Genomic DNA, 21,998 nt, shown 5'->3' on the forward strand with positions numbered 1-21,998 from the left:
AGAGTACATGTAACAGTTGAAAGACATATTTTAGATCTTTTGTAATTATTTTTAAACATTTTTAAAAGGCGAATTTTGACATTTAAGTAGGAACTCAACATTGAAAACATGAAAACCACATCTAAAATATGAAAAACGAGTCTCCTGTAAGTTTTTCTGTAATGAAATATTATATGATAGCACAGATGAGAACTTTCGGCCCACAGTATAAGTGATATTGAAAATCATTATAATAAACAACAAACAAAGAAAGAAAAAATCAAAAAAGATATATTTAAAAAATATGTATTACCAAACGCAACATTTGTTTCACTATAATATACGATGTGCTTTAAGAACAAATGTGCAGTGTTTATTTACATCAGAAATTACATTAGCAACTTTGAACATATAATACAAATAAACCGATAATTTTTAAGAATACAATCTGACCTTCCATTAAATATCGAAACATAAACACATTGAAAAATACAAAAGCTACTGTCTTGAAGTTGCTTCAGTACAATGAAACCCATACACTATCCTGCTTTAGTGTTACTTCACGTTTTGTGTATTTATGTTTCATTTCAACTTGTAATGTTGTATGAAAGGACCGAGTAGGAGCTTTGCAATGCCACTACGCATGATTTATGTATAAGCCAGGAAGAAAGAATGAAGAAAGAATGATATATGAGACATATAACTGAATATATCTCCTATAAACCTAGGTAACGTATGTTTGATTCTTAAATACCCTCATGCTCGAAAGTCGAAAATACTCAGACTCCGCACGTACTGTACCAAATCTACAGATAATTATCAATATGTTAAATGTTTCAAAAGCTCTAATTTCAAATGTGTATTTGTTCGTAGACTTCTAAAAGACATCTCGGTAGAACGGTCATACATCAAAAATGCTATGAGTATAACATAAAACAACAAACTATTGCTTGAACCAGAATATTTCTGCAACGGCGAGTTTTAGAAGTAGCACATATACATCTTAAATAATAATATTTTGTTATGCAATATCTTTAAGTACAAAATGTTGTAAAAAAGGTGTACACACATTAGCTTTACGTTCTAATACACTACTTGAATCAATTACTGTACACTGATGTTTAATTTACTGCACAGTGGGAGCGCATTCTACTGCAACTGCGCAACAGCCAATCGGCGCCTTTAATGTAGTACACGTGACGTAAAACGTCAATGAGCAACTGTCGTAAACATGAACCAACCTCCTCTGCTTCGTACTGCCAAACAATTTAGAAAGTCAGACGGATATTGATACTTTTTATTGAAACCCAGGATTATATTGAGAAGTAAGTATCATCCAGTTATTATATCTGTTTTGTAGGGTCTCACATCCCATCTGGCTTTCATGTATAGTCTCCGTTGTGGTGCTAGGTATCTGCACATAAATACTGATATAGATTTTGAAATTTGATTCGTTACATGTAGATCGAGTTCAAAATACCAGCCTTTTTATTGAGGGCAAAATGGTTGACAAATGCACCGAAAATGTTTAACAAATTAAAATATCAACTACAGGAGAACAATAAATTCTTCAAAAGTTTAGAAGGGTCCTTTTGAGAAGGAAACAGCTGTCTGCAAAATTATAAGATAAAATGTTTTAAAAACGTTAACAAATACAAGTCAAGGTTTGCACGTTTAAGTTTAACGGAAACTCCCTATTTATTTTCTAGTAAATGCAGGGAATACTCAGTAACGTGTAATCTAACATTAATACATACCATATTCTTGTAATTATATGTTGGTAAAAATATAAAAAATACACTTTATTAAGAAATGAATATTTAGAGATTGTACAATATTCAACTTTGCATTCCAGTTGTAAATATTCATAATATCAGGTGTGCCATTTATAGATTTTAGAGCATGTATGTATGTCAGTATGTTCCATTATTATCACTGCAGCTTTGCCAAGAACTATGGCAGTGGTAACAAGTAAAGCCAGGGCGATGTATCCAGATATTGAACCTTATGACAATGGGATGCTGAAGGTTTCTGAAATACATCAAGTTTACTATGAACAGTCTGGCAACAAAACCGGAAATCCTGTTATCTTCTTGTATGTGTGTATTTATAAACTTTTGAATCTGTGAGCGATTGTTAGTAATAGTATTACTAAATCAAAGACAGTCGTGCTCCTTATCTATCACTCACCATGAAAAAAGAAAATATTCCATAGGAGTGGCCACATCCCTAGAAGCTTCTACGAACCATAAACATTTACACAAAAATAAATAGCTAAAGTAAAACAACTAGATAAAAAGGATAAAAGAAAAAAAAAACATACAAAAAATAAAGGAACACTTTAGGACACCGCTTTGGAATGCTCAATGACAGAAACATCTGTGGGCATAAAGATTCGTTTGTTTCTGTAGAATACGAAACTCTTACTAACACTTGGCTGCAAGGTTAAATAAGAACAGGGTCTATTAGAAAAATTGATGTATGCTTCCCCAATACATATGCCGAGTAACAGATAAGGACACCGACTGTCTTCATTACTAACGTCTCTTGTGTTGTGACATTTTTAATACAGTACCCTTAGACGTGACCTGTAAGTTTACTCTTCCCCCGTTACTATGCCAGATTAAGTAGGTCACACCATTATGTAAGAGTTCATTTCAAAGTGATGTTGAAATAAAACCTCAGATTGTCAAAAGTTAAATGTACATTTTACAAATATGAATTTTACGAAAAAAATATTATATTAATGATTGAAATTTTGACATTTATTTTGTATGTTTGTTTGCAAAGCTGTTTCAGGACAGGCAAACGAGGCGGGACCGGTATATAATCCAGAATATAACCTGTCGTTTGTAAGGCTTTGCTCAGGAATGACTAGGCAGTTACCAGAATTTCGAGACTGAATTCAAAACTGATTTATAACGATATAACAAGGGAACGTTATATTCTCATCTTAGAATAATCACTGAACTTTTGTAAGATGTATGTCGTATCGCTACTAGAGCGTTCATTGTATGTCTCTATTATACCTTACAAGAGAACGTTAATCTGCACGGGTAAAAGAGATAACTGATAAGAAATGTGACAATCTTGCAAAGATCAAAGGTTTTTCATACTATTATTTTTAGACATTGGGGTCCAGGAGGAGGTACATCACCAAGAGACAGGACCTATTTTGATCCTAAAGTTTACAGAATTATACTCATGGACCAAAGAGGAGCAGGGAAATCTACACCAGCTGCAGAACTCAGGGTTTGACGTTTAATTCAGTCAGAAGCACAGTACAATTTCAAAGTTCAAAAAAATTCAGAAGTCTAGGAAACCACCGTGTAAATCCCATTCACTAAAATAATAATGTTTCCCAAAGCCTCATCCTCCTGTGAATCGAGATATAAACTTTTTCTCGTTCTTTCAACTCCGTATTAATTCGTTCAATATACCACTGCGACCCATTTATTTCCCTTTCGCTTTTTAGCACGTTCTTCGATTTGTTAAACTTGTTCTTGATTCAGATTCAAAATAGATTGTAGGCATAACATACATTAAGTCAATATATTGATGACGTTGAGACAAAAAATGACTTCCAATTGAACTGGCTTATGACCATCAAGGTTTAAAGGATATCGTATGTGGCTATTTCGTTTTTACTGTCTTTAAGGAGAATGGGGTGGGGGCCTAAAAGGTAAAAATATAGGTCATTGCATATCTTTGACTGAATATTTAATATCCGTTTACCTTTGCCAGTCAAATACCGGGGATATCGGTTCTTGCCTAGTACTTAAGATACACTAAAAGTATAGTATGATCATATCTTTCGATCCTTTGGTGCATGTATCACAAAATATGTCATTTACCTTAACAATAGCATCCAAACAGATAATATCAAAGGAGTGTATATTTTGAAAACTGTACTTGCAAATACAAACTGATGAAGGCTCATCTGAAACCTTAAGCATGAATATGCACAACGCGTTCATAAATACTAATTCTAATATGTTTGTCTCTGTTAAAACACTCTTATGCCGGAATGACGTCAGGTTAACGTGCGGTGACGTCAAAGTTTTTGTTGCGACCAAGAAAGAGCGCTTCTATATTTTATCTATTGTTTTAGATTAAGGGCATATTAGAATCGAAATATTATATAGCACAAGCGGGTTTTAACACTATTTATACACTCGGGTAGTAATACTTCGTTCAAATTATTTCACGAGGGCGCAGCGCTCGTGAAATTATTACGCCCGACATATAACCACCCTTCATGCATAAATAGGTTTAAAGCACTCTTTTGCTATAAATTATTTCCTAAATAAAAGCTGGGAAGTCGCCAAGTGACCTATAATTGTGTCGGTGTAACGTTAAACCGACAAAAACAAAATAAAAATGCAACGTTTCCATTTTTAGCTAAACATACTCGTTAATCATCATATAAAACACTCAAAACAGGCATGATAAATGAACCATCATTTTAACTTTGTTCTGGTTGTAAGACATTTTTGCCATATTGTCATTTGCGTATCAGGAAAAACACGTAACGCCTTAACTGTAATCTTGAAATATGTTAAAAAAAATGGACCATGAAAATTAAACAAAATGTTATATATTACTGAAATAGACAAAGTGGAATCTCCACAGGTCGCTCAATACGACAAAAATGAAAATGCTGCAGGCTCGGTTTGATTGAGCCTGTTCAAGAACAGTAGTTAAAATGCATATTGAGCCATGTTTCGGCAATGCTGCTTCATAAAAACTGGTTACATTTCGTATACAGCAATAAAATACGTTTCCATCAATCAGAATAAAATGTCTACGATACCGATAAAATGGATAAGAAGCTGTATCAAAACATTTTAGAAATAGTTGTGCTACCAAAAATGAAAGTCTAATTACATAAGGAAACTGGTATTAGCTTGCCAAGCAATATGGCATGTCAAACGTTGCTAAATTACATATGTATGTTATTATTATTGTATGTTTGTTATTGTTATTCAGTGTCGTGTCATTCATATTCTAAAATTTGTCGTTATTCTTATGGTATGTTCGATATTCTTATGGTAGAAGTCATTATTGTTATTCTATATTTCGTTATTCTTATTGTATCTTTGATATTGTTATTGAGTTATTGAATGTCGTGTCATTCATATTCTAAGTGTTACCATTGTTATTCTATATGTCTTTATTCTTATTGTATGTCCGATATTTTTATTGTAAAAGACGTTATTATTGTTGTATATTCAGTATTGTTTTTGTAAGCTTGATATTCTTATTGTATTTGCGATTTCCCGCGATATAAATAGCACAGCGACGTTATACAAGTACAGTCACATAACATAGAATAAGAATGACACGTTTTGTAAATAGAATCGTCAGATATTGAACAACAATGATTTTTACCATAAGAATATTGAACATACAATAAGAATAACGGCATATACAATAACAATGGTAATACTTAGAATATGAATGACACGACCTCGAATAACAATATCAAAGATACAATAAGAATAACGAAATATAGAATAACAATAATGACCTTTACCATAAGAATATCGAACATACAATAAGAATAACGACATATACAATAACAGTGGTAAGACTAAGGTGCTGTGTGGCGGCCGTAAAAAGTCGCCCCGACTTCATCTCAGTGTTGCTATATTTTCTGGTCCTTCGGGATCATTGATTTCAATTCATTTAGATTTGAAGATTGAATACTGCTTAAGCCGGTGCTAGGGGGCGTAGGCAGTGTTGCATTTTCCATTACTGCTCATGAACAGAGTCAATCAAACCGAGTCTGCAATTTTCACTGTTTGCCTTGTTCTCGGTGCTTCCGAGGGATCTACTTTCCAGATTTTATTAGGGTATGAATGACACGACATTGAATAACAATATCAAAGATACAATAAGAATAACGAAATACAGAATAACAATAATGACTTTTAGAATATGAATGACAAGACATTGAATAACAATAACAAACATACAATAATAATAACATACATATATAATTTAGCAACGTTTGACATGCCATAAGCAATAGTCTATTTAACACTATTTAAAAAGACCGATGTTAAAGATATGACTAAATATCACTGATCAAGTAATATCCAGCTGATATAAAACATTATTACACTACTAGTCACTGGATACTTAAGCATGAATTATATTGAGCAAGATTTCACTGTAAACTAGAAGTATCTAAAACAAAACCTGTTTGTACATGAATGATTTATATTTTAGTAAACTTTTTAAGCTTTGGGAGTATAAAACACAATCAAACAAAATACTGATAGCATTACCACTTTGAGGGAATAAAGTCTAATGTGTCGAAGGTTAATCAACATTATAAGAAGGTCTATTAAAGATGTAGATCACAGCTAGGTAAAAAAATGACATGCAGAGTATATCCACAAAATCTTATTTGGAAAACTTTGTAATATTACTTTTGAGTTATAACTACACCCATTACATACACAGACATTCTAAGAAGTAAAGTTTAGTTTAAACATATTTTATTGCCCATATATATATAGTAGAGAGAATTTATACGAAATAAAACACCACCACAATATACTAGACCAATTACGGCAAAGCGCCTAGCAGTACAAATGAACACGCACATGCACAGCAAGTCCACTAACCCAAAAAGATTAGTTTCGATGCTGCTTTATATACGCCCCCGAATTGTACTACATATTCGTACTGGTTCAACATTTGGATATATATACTCAAATCTCTGTTTTCATGTCTCACAAATCAGTAGTGACATTTTTAATCTTTTAACAGATTGGGACCAGAGAAGCTATATTTTCTCTCTGAAAGTTAACTGGATCTCGAGGATACGTTGAATATACTAGTATAGAGATAGTTTGCATTAAGGGATATAATTAAATTCAGAACAGATGACATTCTCATACGTGAGATCCGCTAGGATACAAGTTCGCATTATAAATTATATAGTTGAGAGAATTTATACGAACTAAAACACCACCACAATATACTAGACAAATTACGGCAAAGCGCCTAGCAGTACAATCGAACCCGCACATGCCGCAGCAAGTCCACTAACCCAATAAGATGTTTCATTGCTACTTTATATACGAGCCCGCATTGTACTACACATTCGTTTATATAAACAGAAGTAAACACATTGTATGGTCAAAATATTAGATTTGTTTACTGGTACCAATGTTGAGCATCTCTTTGAGGCATGGCTGTGGTTCAAAGTACAGTAAGCCCAAAGTTACCAAATGTACACACAAAACAAGAAGTATCTTTAAAAAAGATACACGACCGCATTAGTCAATGCACACTTTAAGCTACGGAACGTGCATGCACTCTGCACTTTTACATACGATCGGGTATATAAAAAGCAAAACAAAATGTAGTTTTTAAAGTAAAATTTTCATTTTTATGTAGAGCAGATTTTAAAAAACACATATTTTACATCATAATTATATTAATCATAACCAAGGAAACTTTGACAAAAAATAAGACTAAAAAGGAGGGGCCGAAAAGTGGGGGACGAAATGACCTTTTTTGATGATCAAAATGGGGACGAGTTTACTGGGGGACGAGATGACTAGGGTACGAGTTGATTTTAAATCGTTTACAGGAGATCACTCCATATCAGTGTTGCAGAGTTGGCAGGTTGGTAGTTGAACGCTACAGCAGTTTCACTACCGAGGGTTTATGACGAAAGCGATTTCACAGGAGTCTTGCAACGGATTTTAGTGTCTAACAATACAGCTCAGAGCATCTGCACATCCCTTAAGAATACATTATCTATTCCATTCGAAACCTTTTATCCACCATTCAAACTATACAGTTTTTATCAGCTGTTAAATGACGTTCATCCCAGATATTTACAGGAAGAAAAGTTCCTACGGCCGGAAAAAGAATATAGTCTAATTTGATATACAAACTCGTTTTAACTGTTAAAGAAAAGATCACCAAAGAGTGAAAGTTACTTTGCAATGTTTTGGAGTTATAGTACTTAGGGGAGATGAACTGGGTTTATTGATAATTTAAGTAAGCAAACTCGTTTCAGGAAAACACAACTTGGGACTTGGTAGCTGATATAGAGAAGCTAAGAGAAAAGCTTGGTATAAAGAGGTGGGTGGTATTTGGAGGTAGCTGGGGTTCTACTCTCGCCATTGCTTATGCCGAGACACACCCTGAGAGAGTTAAAGCACTTATCTTACGTGGAATATTTACACTTAGAAGGTAAGAAATGAACTATTATGTAATATGAACACTTGTAGTAGATCTTTATACAACATAAATATTTTGGATCTGTGCGGAATGATTTCAATGACTGACTAGTCTAAACATAGTCTCACTACATAGGTTGTTTGGTGTTTCTTGTTTGCATCTTGATTTCTGATTTCCGTCAAAAGCGTGTCAAAAATGTTGACAGTTTTGAATGATATAGTTTCTTGTTTCCCATATTTACAATGAAAAGACAAAACTGTATGCATTTTATATTGTGTATGGAACTATTTAACTCCATCAACGTTGGATATCGTCATTCGTCCATATTGAGTTTGCAGGTTAAATTATATAATGGATAAGAAAGATGGGTTAGGGTGGCGTAAGAAGAAGTAACTTAAAGCAACATTTAAATTAATAATATTCTTAAGATCAGTTATATTTTGTCTCAGATATAAAGGGTGAGTTCTGATATTAAATTTTCTATGATTAGAAGGAAACTGAGGCATTAGATAGTAATTTTGTTTTCTTAATTTGGTAACAGTACTGCTCAAAAGTTTTGGTTTTACTCGTCGTCTCATTATTAATGGATGGATGGATCGCCGCTGTACAATATTTTACGAAACTATTATACACTAAATTGCACCCTTAGTCATATATTCAACATTCCTGTTCAAATTGGGATGTTAAATAGGCTGTTGCTTATACAAACGAATAACAATTTCTTATTAAACTATTTTTAATTAATGTCTCCTTTAGACCTTTTCTGTTGTATTGCAGTCGTAGAATTCTTTAGGAGAAAGGATGTCCGTTTCACTTTTGAACTGAGCGATAGTTTATTAACATACTCCACTGAAGGAAGTATGACCATCATGCAATTGAAATATCTTCAGAGACAATATTTAATATAGGTTGAAGTACTCGACATTTGTGTTCCAAGTGTTTTCCGATACACTGTTAAGCACATGGCAAAAATACAGATGAATGGTTGTCGTAGCATATGTCTTCATGCCAGTCCAATGTCAAAATAATGTCTTGTTTATGATGCAGGTTTTAGGTATACATTATCGGATGAGTAATCAGCATAATACAATTCAGCCAAAAGAGACAAATTTATCCTATAAAGAACTTGTATATATATTGAACATATTACCGTATGCACATTCCTTGTAAGTAGTTACATATGGCAAATGACTTTGGCTGAAGTGCGCAATTAGTTTTGAAGTATTTGCTCAGGCTGAGGTGAGAGAAAGTACATTAACTGAGCTTTACACTAATAACTGTCATTTATTTATATAATCTTTGTTTGAGACACACACGTATGATTATATTATTGTATCAGTCATAATTCAAATTTTACTATCTTTACACGTATGCTGGTAATAAGCATCCGCCAAATAAACTGTTGGTATGACTCTCCTTGTAATCAACGCCCTTGATGACTCGTCATAGTTGGGGTTTTCTTAAAAATATATAATAAAATGTATTAAATTTCACTGAAGATACTTTATGACATCAAAATATATCATTTCAGAATTTAACTTTCATTTTCTTTGTTAACATTAGAGATTACCGTAAGTTCACAGCTTGCCGTATTCTTCGGATACTCTAAAGAAATTAAGTTTCTCTGTGTTTTCTATATTACAGAAGAGAACTATTGTGGCTTAACCAAGATGGTGCAAGCTCCTTTTTCCCAGATGCATTTGAAGATTACGTCAAACCTATTCCAGAGGTATAAGCTTCAGTTATAATATATGTAAAACCTGCAAATACTAAACGAATGTCAAAAGCCATGTATATCACAATAGCACTTGCTACCCTATAGTGGGTTATTTCTACGAGGAACAAATTTATTTTAGTCAGAGTCCGACCGAAGCCGCAGATCCTGCAACAATTTATCATCAGTATAAATTTACATCGCAGTAGTAAGCAAAGCCCCGTAAATATCAAAAACATAATCACCACTGTCATTGTTGTATGGTAAGTATGGTAATAGTCAGTAGCTACCCTTTTCTCTGTAAATCCGAATAGGTAATACTGCAGTTTACACCCGTTCCTATTGTTCAATAATTGCTTTTTATGCAGATTGAATACAGAGTGTTGCCACTCGTTACTTGATATGAGCGGACGCAGTGGTCCAGTGGCAAAACTGTCTATAAATAAGCTCTCAAACAAACAAGTCGCTTGCACTATCACTGAAAGGCATTCTTTACAACGTACCCTCCTCTATTTTTGACAAACCGCAGAAATAGAAATTTCCGAAATGACAACTCGCAGAAAAATAAAAGACGGAAAATAATATTCGACTTTCCTAAAAGTCGAGTAATATTTTATGTAGACCTAGCAAAACCGAAGACTATTTGGGCAGTAGAATTAACAATAAAGTTTTTCAGTATTAAATTCTTGTACAGTATATTTAAATGTAACATTGGTTAAGATGTATGCAGGCAGAAAGATGCGATCTTATCGGAGCATTTTATCGGAGACTGACTGGTGGGGACAAGAAAGTTGAGCTGGAATGTGCAAAAGCTTGGACTAAGTGGGAGATGACAATATCAAGGTTGTACGTCGATCCGCAGTACTTGGACCTAGTAGAGGATGTTAACTGGGTCCTGCAGTTTGCAAAGATTGAGTGGTAAGTTTTATTAGATATTTTAGGAGAAGTGGGAAATACGTTGATGAATCTGATCAAGTTTCATATAAGTAAATGATAAATTGTTCTTTTTTTTAAATAAAAAAGCTTGGAGTACATCGGATATGGCTACATGAAGTTTGTATGTAGATCCCTAGTATGTGGCTCTACGTGAGTCTGATATCTGGGACCTGAGTTGCAAGATTTTAAAAGTTTGTTTAATCGAATTTCTGATATTGAATAGTAGATTAAGACACTTAATACAATTATACACATTGTGTCATTTTCGTAAAACTGAGTGGTTTGTTTTTATCGTTTTTCATTTCATTTGATTCAATGCTGCAGCATGATTGCATGTATACTACTATATATATTTGATACAGTCTCCCAAGCCAAACTTTTGCTGGTAATTGTGTAACGACAGAAAATATTCCTGTCTGTGTTTGGGGCGCTCTGTGATTCCAGGAAATCTACCCTTACCATTTATCTTTTGTCTTAATTCTAGCCATTATATTGTCCATGGAGGATTCTTTGAGAAGGACGATCAACTGTTAGCAGATGTAGATAAAATACGCCACATTCCTACAACTATTGTCCAGGGTCGTTATGACATTGTCTGTCCAATGGATACAGCATGGAAACTTCATCGGGTAAACATAACCAGTATAATCCTGAGTTGAAGCTTGATAAACTTTACAGTACATGAGAATACATGCCTGATTTTTAAAGAAAAAAGAAACAGAGTATATAAAGTAACTTGGTATGTTTTCTTAAAATGTCGGTTTGTTGCGATCGACCCGTTATACATAGTGTTACAAAGGGATATGGAACATTTGCTAAGAATGATCTTCCCAAATTTTAAATACTTTCTGGCCACAATGTGCAAATGTTTGCTATTTCAATTTTTTAAATGCAAATTACTTCAACAGAATTTTTGTCTTCATTTTAGGCGTTTCCAGAAGCGGAGTTTCACATTGTTCCAGATGCTGGACACAGTGAGAAGGAACCTGGCACGCAGTCCAGACTACTTGACGCATGTGATAAATATAAGAACATCTGATAACTTTTTAAAGATGTCAGCATAATCGAGTGAAATTGTAACTAAAGCTTAAATGATGTTGCTTCACAAAAGTATGAAATTAGATGTATTTTACCAGAAAAGGGTGAAAATATTGAGGATGCAATTACTGAATTACTTAAGAAATAATTTGTAGCAAAAGAGTACTTTGACACTATTTATGCACGATGGGCGGTTATACGCCGGGCGTAATAATTTCATGAGGGCGCAGCCCGAGTGAAATTATTTGTACGATGTATTACCGCCCGAGTGTATAAATAGTGTTAAAACACATTTTTTTCTATAAATTATTTCGATTCTAATATGCCCTTTATCTAAAACAGTAGACAAAATATAGACGCGCTCTTTCTTGGTCGCAACAAAACATTGACGTCATCGCACGTTAATGTGACGTCATTGTAGCGTAAGAGTGTTTTAACAGAGACAAGCATATTAGAATGATATTTAAACACTTATTCATTAAGATTTGTTGATATTGATTTCATTAAAAGTAATGTTTAGTCTTTCAAAATCTGGAAATGTTGGAACATTTTCGCTTATGTCGTGTTGGGCGACCTACGGTTTTCCACTTTTTTATTTTATTTTAAGATGTCCATGTAATTGTTATCGATTGCCATATAAGCTCAGATCAAATATGTTCAAATTTATTGAAAATCTGAACAAATGGTCACTCAGAATCGGATTGACATTCGTAAATCTTATACATTTCTAATGTAAATCAATTATGAAAGAGGGGACTTCATATACACTGTATAGTTTATTAGCGGAAACCGTTTCCTTCGCTACAGAATATTGACTAAGTCATATTTTACTATAAGACTAAGCTGTACTTTCCTGAAGAATACCAGGTACTTCGGCAGTACATGTAGAACCCTTGCATGTTGAATCAACTGATATACTGAAGGTCGGTGGTGCTATCTAGATGCCCTAATGTGCGAAGAGAACCTGGAGTCTTCTGTCGCGATTTAAATTTGAAAATGGACATATACGACTTTAATTGTGTCGTTGTGACTTAAAAACCAAGTACAGAAAACACATCTAGGTAGTATGTAACAATTAGTTATACCAGGCACCTTTTTGTTGCCGCTGGTAACAGAATTCCGCTACCCGCAACTATCAGCACCATCCACTCCCTGCAAACTTGCTCACTCGACTGTCAGCATCATTAAAATGCTACCAACAAAAATGTGTCCTCATTAGATTGTACCATTTTGATTAAGTCTGTAAGAATATATAATGCATTTACAAAAACTAATATCAGACTCGGTTCTATTGAGCCAGTGAAGAGCAGTTAATTTGTACTGCTGATCGAGTACTGATAGTTCCATTGTGATGACGAAAAGCGTGCTGGCGTGTCACGATCTGCCTCTAAATTAAGTGTCCAAGTTTTGCGAAGACTGAAAGAAGTGGAGAGAAAATATTTAGAAAACTGAAATAAAAAGGTCACAAACAATTTATCATATTCTTGAGTAATATTTGTTAAACAATCCTACAAAGATTGCTTGAAAATGACATATCATATAGCTAACAAAACAGATATAGGTTTGCACATGAAGAAAGGTACTATTTGAAACAAAGTGAAGGTTGAACAGCACATAAATAATGTAAGCTTGTGCATACAAAACATATAAAAGTCATAAAACCTTAAATGAACAATAAATTTACTTACGTCTCTTTTGTCATCACAGTGAACTTTATAAATTAACATGTTACATGCATTACAATTGTCCTGTTTATTTAACAACCATGTCAACGTACACACAACATCTGCCACAGTTTAAAGTTTATATAACAAAATAAAATGTTTGAAAAGAATAGAACGCAACCAAACAACAGACTAACAAACTCGGTTTGACTGAGTCATTCTGCAAGAAGTAACGAAATGCGCACGCCCCCTAGCATCGGCTTAAGCTGAATTGTGTTTTAGTAACATGATTTCAAAAGACCGGGAAATATAACGTTTATAAAGATATCTTTATTTCGTTGTAAGCCATTTATGGCCCATGAACATACAATGTACATATAATATCTCATATACATGCAGATAATTGTAAACATATATCCCTATAACTAAACAAAACAGTATACACAATTTTTAAACGCTTATATAAGCAAACAAGTGAATAAATATGCGGGAGAGACTGTTGCTTCTAGGCAGTAATAGACTATATTGGAAAAGAAAACTGACATGAATTACAGATTTCTTCTCTTTTCAAAGGCTTTAAAGGTATATGCTGCCAGTTTTCTCATGGAGTTTACGTTATCAGTTGATAAAAGCTCAATAAATTTGTAAAACTTGGTCTGACACGATAGTACTTATCTATATATACTTTACATAATTCATTGTATAAAGGACATTCACATACAAAGTGATATTCATCCTCTAGCTTATAACAACAAGGACATTTTCTTTCATTATACGAAGTGCTCACTGGCTTTTTCCATCTGCCACATTCTACTTCTAATCGATGTGATGACACTCTTAGTTTAGACAAAGCAATTCTATATTTTTCTACATTAACGTAAGAAAGGTATGACTGAAATTCAAAGGAAGCTATATTTCGATAAAATAGTGCCCTACTTGATTCTTGCAAGCTAGCTGCTTTCCAGTCTTGGTAATATACATCGCGTACTCGTTGTTTAAACAACTTTAAAAACATATTTGGGTTTCCAACGCCTTGATTCAGCCATACTTGATAAAAGCCAAGTCTTGATAACAGGGATTTGACTTTGGTGACCCATGTGGGCTTATTTGGGTGCGATTCCGATTCTAATTTAAGTAGATTATAAACCATTTTAGTGTACATAGAGTCGTCACAGTGACATAATTTCAACCAAAATTTAATAATATGTATCTGTCTTTGTATAAACAATGGGAGCCGACCTAACTCTCCATAAACGAAACTGTTCTGTGTACAAACTTTAACCCCTAACACTTTTTTATAAAAGCTTAAAGATATTCTTTCAACATTAATACCCTTGTTAAAACCCCAAACGTCAGACGAGTAATTTACTATTGGTAGAATTAGCTTATCAAAGAGCTCAAGAATATGTTTTGGAGGGATGGCCGTGAACTTATACAGATATTTATTCATTTGGAAAATTGCCTTTAGTGCCTGTCCACATAAAGTTTTGTCGGTTTCGTTAAATGCTCCACCAGACGTAAAAACTACACCTAGATATTTAAATGTGTTTACTATTTCCAACAGTGACCCATTATAATAAAAAAATTGACCAGCGGGACGTCTCCCGTTTCTACTAAAAATCAGCACCTTAGTTTTCTGTATATTTACAGTAAGTTTCCATCTATTACAATATTCTGCTAAAACATCTAGAGACCTTTGAAGACCTTCGGCTGATTTTGAAAACAAAACAGTGTCGTCGGCAAACAACAAGACGCACAACACTAGGTTCTTGTCAGGTATAAATAGGTGACTATGTGTTAGACTAGCTGACAAACTGCAAATGCTCTTTATTAAACTGCAGGGCTGATTAGACCTTTATACGTAGAAAGACGAAAGGAACAGTTAAAATTTCGGTCATTAGATTTTATTCCATCAAGCAATGTATCTAAAATTTTGTTACCCGCCTGCATCATGCCAATGGTGCATTTATTTTCCGCAAGTCGTGGCATTTTGCTTACACGTTATTCAAACAATATTAAACATTGAGTGTCTTTATGATATAATAACATTTCTCTGCTATGCCACAATTTTAACAATTTTAGTATGACTTGCTACGCACCAGTGAAATGTGCGTAAAAAGTGGTTAACATCTCCATTGGCCAGTAATTATTAGAGATGCGCGGTATTCACAAGTGAACCATTATTTTCGTATTATTATCAATAATAATAATAATAATACTAATAATAATAATATTATTATCATATTCTAACTTACACGTATAACATAAGGCGGTGACAAAACAATCAGATAACAGAGTCTGTTCATGAAATGTAATGATAACTGCAACACCCATCACGTCCCTTAACACCGGCTTAAGCTAATGACTATTACACAGATATTGCAATGGACTCCATAATCCGACAGGACCAGAATATATAACACTACTAAAATCATTCTTTTTCAGAGAGATTTGCATCAACCACTGTTATTTCATGTACAAACAATCTATGTACAGTTAACATGCAAACTTGTCTCCCTTATCTGAATTGCACATATTTGTTAACCATGGTTTTAAATGCTCATTTAAAAAGATGAAAGTTAAAATTGTGGGCATGGCTGTATATGCTGACGTTGAGATAACTTGTAGCTCGACCTAATTGTCTTTTTGCTGTGTTAAAAAAGTATGCTTGTATAATGTTATGTATGATGCAAAGAGCCATCAAATATGATGAAAAATAGGAAACAGTTATTATTTTTTATAAATGTAACTGGGGGATAAAACACGTTTGAGACATGCCAACATCTCACTCGTTTCTCTCTCCGGCTTCGGTATTAAAGCGTTGTATTCTTAGGAAGACAATGCTCGCTCGTAATGCAAAAAATTCCAAATTAAACGCCTCTTTAATGCTCCACTTCCACCACCCGGATTTTACGGCACTTATACACAAAGTCCCACAAGTAAACTCGGTCAATCCAAAAATGAATAGTAATCCAATAGTTCATGTAAAATATATAATGCATTTCAGTATATACTTGACATGCAAAGAGAAGGAGTGTACCATTGTACAACTGTGTAATTTCCCTTGTCCTTATAGAAGCATATATATGATTGATGTGTATTTAATAAATTTGCTCTTATTCAAATATAGTCACTAACTTTATTACCTATTGTAACAAGTCCTAATAAGATCGGCATAGCCTAGTTTCAACTTTCAAATTTATGTATATGTTATAATTATATCAATTATAGATTGAAATGTTTCAATTATTTTATAATCCTTCGAATTGTTAAAGAAAGAACAAACATTGTCTTAGCAATTGCCACCTGATTAAAGATTTTGTCAGAAATACTATGATCGTATATGTTGTATGTCGTCAGCTGATCAGACAGGAAAACCCTAACAGGAATGGTTAACCCCAAAATAGGTAATGTATGTACCTATTGTATGTTCGTGTTCGTAAACCAACAAAAGATGATTTTATTAGTACAGTCAAAACGTCACTCAACAAACAAAGACCTTTTTTCGTGTAAAAATGTGGTTATCTGTAAGATAAAAGCCGCTAAATTACATACTATTCATTCAGTGGCTAAGGAAAAGGCACATTAAAACTGAAAATGCTCTTGTAAATGTATGTACTCAATGTCTTGGCAAAAGAGAGAACATCAAGAGAATAAACCGCGGAGCTGCCGCGTGAGTGTGAATCAAACAGTGTCATCAGCACGTGAGCTTACGTGTAGTGTCCCCCAGGGAAGCTGTTTAGGGCCGTGGCTCTATCTCACGTACGCAGGAACGATTTTTGACATTGTTCCCCCGTCCATTTCCGTCTTTGGCTTTGCCGACGACCACACCGCAAGCACACGTTTTAAGCCCGAACCATCCATCGAGGCTAAATCCATTGGTGAACTAGAGGAGTTTGCTACAGATTCAAATGAGTGGATGAACAGTAACAAACTAAAAATGAATTCCTCAAAAACTGAACATATTGCCTTTGGAAGTGCCCCTCAGTTGAATAAGTTAAACATTCACGAGATAGATATTTGTGGTGATAAAATCAAGAGACAGAGTAACATCAGATATTTGGGGGCCTATTTGGACGAAACTTTAACTTTCAAAGAGCATATAAAAATAAAGTGTAGAACGGCAATGTTGAATTTTTTCCGAATCAAAAACATTCGCAAATATTTGACTCAGGATGCAACTGAAACCTTAGTGCTATCGCTGGTTATTTCGCATTTAGACTACTGTAATGTTATTTTATACGGTATTTCTGATTGTGACATCGCAAAACTGCAACGCATTCAAAATATGTGTGCGAAGTTAGTTCTGAATCGTAGAAGAAGAGACAGTTCTAAGCAGGCACTCTACGATTTGCACTGGCTGCCGATCAAAGCCAGAATAAACTTTAAGATCTTGACGTACATGTTCAATTGCCATGTTGGAAATGCGCCTGCATATTTGATTGAACTCTTAACACCGAAAATCCCCCAGCGCTCCCTCAGATCCTCGGAGTCATCAGTTGACTGTTACATCGTCCCTTTCAACAAGCGAAAAACTTTTAGTGATAGAAGCTTTAGTACTATAGGGCCAAAGTTGTGGAACAATTTGCCGTTGAACATCAGACAAAGTTCTTCAATTGACTGCTTTAGGAAAAAGTTGAAAACGCATTTCTTCAGAGACTACTTTGCATTATTCTAAGTTTTGACTGAGTTTTAAACAGTGATGCTGGTGACAGTGATAGAAATTTAATGTTTGTCTGTGATAATTGTATGTTAGTAATATTTTAAAATATAGTATTATCATTGACTTTAAATTAATAATTGCTATTTTGATTCGTTTTAATTAATCTTATTTAAAATATTTTATATTTAATATTTTATTTCAACTTGTATTGTAAAACGCCATTGAATATGTTTTAAATGTAGAAATAGGCGTTTAAGCAAATAAACCAGTTTCAGTTTCAGTTTCAGTTTGTAGTCTAGATTATATATACTAAAACAAAATATATACGCTACATCTAACCATTGAAAGAATCTGTGCAAGTAACATTTTCATATCGTGTATATTATATTTTCATAATAAAGCCGTATCATGGTCTTTTTCTGTGCTACATGAAACCCGTGACTATCTCTTATAAAACTCGTATTTTATACAGATATTCGTAAGAGCCGGAAAGGAATATATAATATTCGTACAAGTCGTTACATCGATAAATAATAAATATATTGACAGGATTTCCATTTGTAAAAGTTTTGGTTGATTGTTATGTTACAAAATGCTTTAGCAGGTGACGTTGACGTAATTAAAACGCTGACTAGTTTTCCTATATCTTAGGCTGACCGATATAATTTCGGTGACTTCCCCTAATGATGATTGGTCTTGTGGCATAGCAACTCTCCGACAAAATTATTTTGAGATACGCCTACTTTTGACATGAATTAATGTCGATAACGATTTTAATAAGTATTCGTTAAATGCTCGAAAATCGGGTAACTTTAAAGGATTTTTTGTTCATAAATAAGTTTGTAATCGATTTAAGCTTATGTAACATTTCATTTTTGTAAATGCATGCTATGAATTTTGTATTACGTGATCTGCAACACGAGCTTCGCGTGCACATGCTTCAGGTGCCCGCTCGTGATGAAATAATGCACGGAGGGGCATCTGGGGTCTTCCTCCACCATTAAAGCTGGGTCATATGACCTACCATGTGTCGGTGCGACGTTAAATCCAAAAAAAAAAAACGTATCACCGGATTTGATTGGATTTAATTAGCATTAAACACGTTGTGATGCAAGCAGCGTACCTTGGTGATTTTAAACCGTACGCCAGATATCAGCAACATAGCTACGAACCAAGCAGCGATGCTGCATGTATGGCCAATGGGGTAGGCGAAGGAGGGGCCCTGGTCTCCATCTTCCGGCAAATTGAGATTTTGTGGTCTCCCCTTGATAATGTTGAAAATTTTACGGCACTTTTATACTTCATATTACAAAAATAATCATTTAAAATCATAGTTTAGCACAACGCTCATGCTTACTGACAGGGATCGTGACATCGTTTACTTTATGTATAATTAGAGTCCTACGTAACTTTACCCTGAAAGTGTGTGCTTCACGTTCGCTCTAGTACGGCAGAGACTTTGAATGTTGAAGAATCAGAGTTCTGTAAATTGGTTTTCACAATACACCCCTTGTTTTCATACATTAGACACAGCAAGTTTAAATTAATCGTAGCAGTAGATATATGGTTATGTTTCAAGATATTTAGGTCACTGAAACACTGTGTAATTCTATGATATATTTTATTTAGCAACTGGCAAGACCCGCGCATGAAAAATGTGCATCACCAAAGGGACCTAACACTGACAGTTTGGGTAACTGCATCCTAAACTCTTAGCTAATCCTAACTGCTGCACATATGAACAAATCGCATATTCGAACCGTGTGCAAAGCTGTTATTATCATTTATTTGATATCCTGTACAAAGTGAAGATTGCAGAGGCAATGAATGAAACGTTATCTAATACATTTAGTTTTTTGTTATTGCTTTTAATTAAATTTATGCATGGATTCTGCATCGTCATTTTGACAAGTTGATAAATGTATCTACCCACACATTACAAATGTTTAAGGTTTTCTCACGTGAAACTTAACATTTTAGTTAACATAAACAACATTTCATTTCGGCAAAGGCAAACTCGAACCGCATGGATTGCTAAATCTGGATATAGGTTGATAGATTTAATTGCAACCATTGATAAAGTCTTCGATTTCACTTTCACAGTGTTATATTTAGCTAAGCTTTTTCTTACACGAGAAAACGGATGACTATCATTTTTATTCTCCCACTCCTCTGTTTTATAGCATGTAAGTGAAGTCAGACAGGTGATTCGTTTTTTGTGCAAATATATTTCCAGCATGCTCAAATTGAGTATACCCAGGTTCAATGGACATAGTGTTATTTAGGTATGTTTCTCTGTTGATGCTATTGAACGCACAATAGAATCTCATTTTTTGACAGAGTATCGCAACTAGGGGTTTGTGGCAAAATGCTTTGCCTGAAGTGGTGCTCTAAATCTTTAACATCCAACATGCATCGGTATGCTGAGATTTATTGTCAGTTAAAAAAAGTATTGGCTAATTATCCATTGTAGTGCTCACAGTACCTGCTGTAGTGCTCATAGCACCCATTGTTGTGCTCATAGTATCCATTGTAGGGCTCATAGTACCCACTGTAGTGCTCATAGTACTCATAGTAGTGCTCATAGCGCCCATTGTAGTGCTCATAGTTCCCATTGAGGTGCTCATAGCACCCATGGTAGTGCTCATAGTACCCATTGTAGTGCTCATAGCACCCATTGTAGTGCTGATAGTACCTATTGTAGTGCTCATAGTTCCCATTGAGGTGCTCATAGCACCCATGGTAGTGCTCATAGTACCCATTGTAGTGCTCATAGCACCCATTGTAGTGCTGATAGTACCTACTGTAGTGCTCATAGCACTCATTGTAGTCCTCATAGCACCAAATGTAGTGCTCATAGTACCCACTGTTGTGCTCATAGTAACCCTTGTAGTGCTCATAGTACCCACTGTTGTGCTCATAGTAACCATTGTAGTGCTCATAGCACCCATTGTAGTGTTCATAGTATCCAGTGTAGTGCTCATAGTACACACTGTAGTGCTCTTAGCACCCATTGTAGGGCTCGTAGTACCTATTGTATCCATGGTAGTGCTCATAGTACACATTGTAGTGCTCACAGTACACATTGTAGTGCTCATAGCAACCGTCATAGTGCTTAAGTGCTATTGTAGTGCTCATAGTACCCATTATAGTGCTCATAGACAAAATGATCACCCATGGTAGTGTTAATAGTACCCATTGAATTGCTCACAGTACCCATTGTATTGCTCATAGTACCCATTGTAGTGTTTAAGTATCCATTGTAGTGCACATAGTACATATACCCATTGTAGTGTTTACAGTTACCATTGTAGTGCTTATAGTACTACTTGTAAGTAAACTATTTAAAAAAAAACAACTAAAATCAAGAGACAAAAAAAAAAAAAAAAAAAGAAAAAAAAAAAAAAAAAAAAAAAAAAAGAACTGAACTCGCGTTGTCTCGGCATTAAAAACTTTCCTGCAATCATTTAGGCAGTTTACCTTCGATACCCTCTGATAAACGCAATTGGTATAACAATTTAAATCTGATGACAACATCGTTATTATATGACTAATTTCCCATAGAAGTGGGCCCTTAACGGTATGCTCTCCTGTTGCTTGCTCTCCTGTTCTACTTTACTATTCAATGAGATTTTAAAGTATGTTTTGGCATTTTGTCTCCTTTGAAATATGATATTATAATAGCGCGTCAGTATTATAATTTGCGCAAATTTAAATTCAGATCTACATTGTCTGAAACATTTAAAACTTCCTGGTCTTTATATAGGTATATAAAACAGGATTAACTCTTAAAAAA

General features: G+C 34.3%; 2 protein-coding genes across 2 annotated transcripts; one reads left to right on the forward strand and one right to left on the reverse strand.

Annotated features, from left to right (window-relative positions):
* Positions 1-1,146: 1,146 nt before the first annotated feature.
* LOC123532862 (probable proline iminopeptidase) lies at positions 1,147-16,325 on the forward strand. The gene is made up of 8 exons (XM_045314456.2): positions 1,147-1,304; positions 1,921-2,074; positions 3,108-3,231; positions 8,024-8,199; positions 9,832-9,916; positions 10,632-10,819; positions 11,322-11,466; positions 11,766-16,325. The coding sequence occupies exons 2-8, from the start codon at positions 1,935-1,937 to the stop codon at positions 11,874-11,876; spliced, it is 969 nt and encodes a 322-aa protein (XP_045170391.2). The 5' UTR covers positions 1,147-1,304; positions 1,921-1,934; the 3' UTR covers positions 11,877-16,325.
* A 4,333-nt stretch (positions 16,326-20,658) lies between these two features.
* Positions 20,659-21,312, reverse strand: LOC128546953 (uncharacterized). The gene has a single exon (XM_053518382.1). It carries the CDS (start codon positions 21,310-21,312, stop codon positions 20,659-20,661), a length of 654 nt encoding a protein of 217 aa, XP_053374357.1.
* Between the last annotated feature and the right edge of the window lie 686 nt (positions 21,313-21,998).

This window comes from Mercenaria mercenaria, chromosome 11 (assembly GCF_021730395.1).
Source record: "Mercenaria mercenaria strain notata chromosome 11, MADL_Memer_1, whole genome shotgun sequence".
Classification (NCBI taxonomy): Eukaryota; Metazoa; Mollusca; class Bivalvia; order Venerida; family Veneridae; genus Mercenaria; species Mercenaria mercenaria.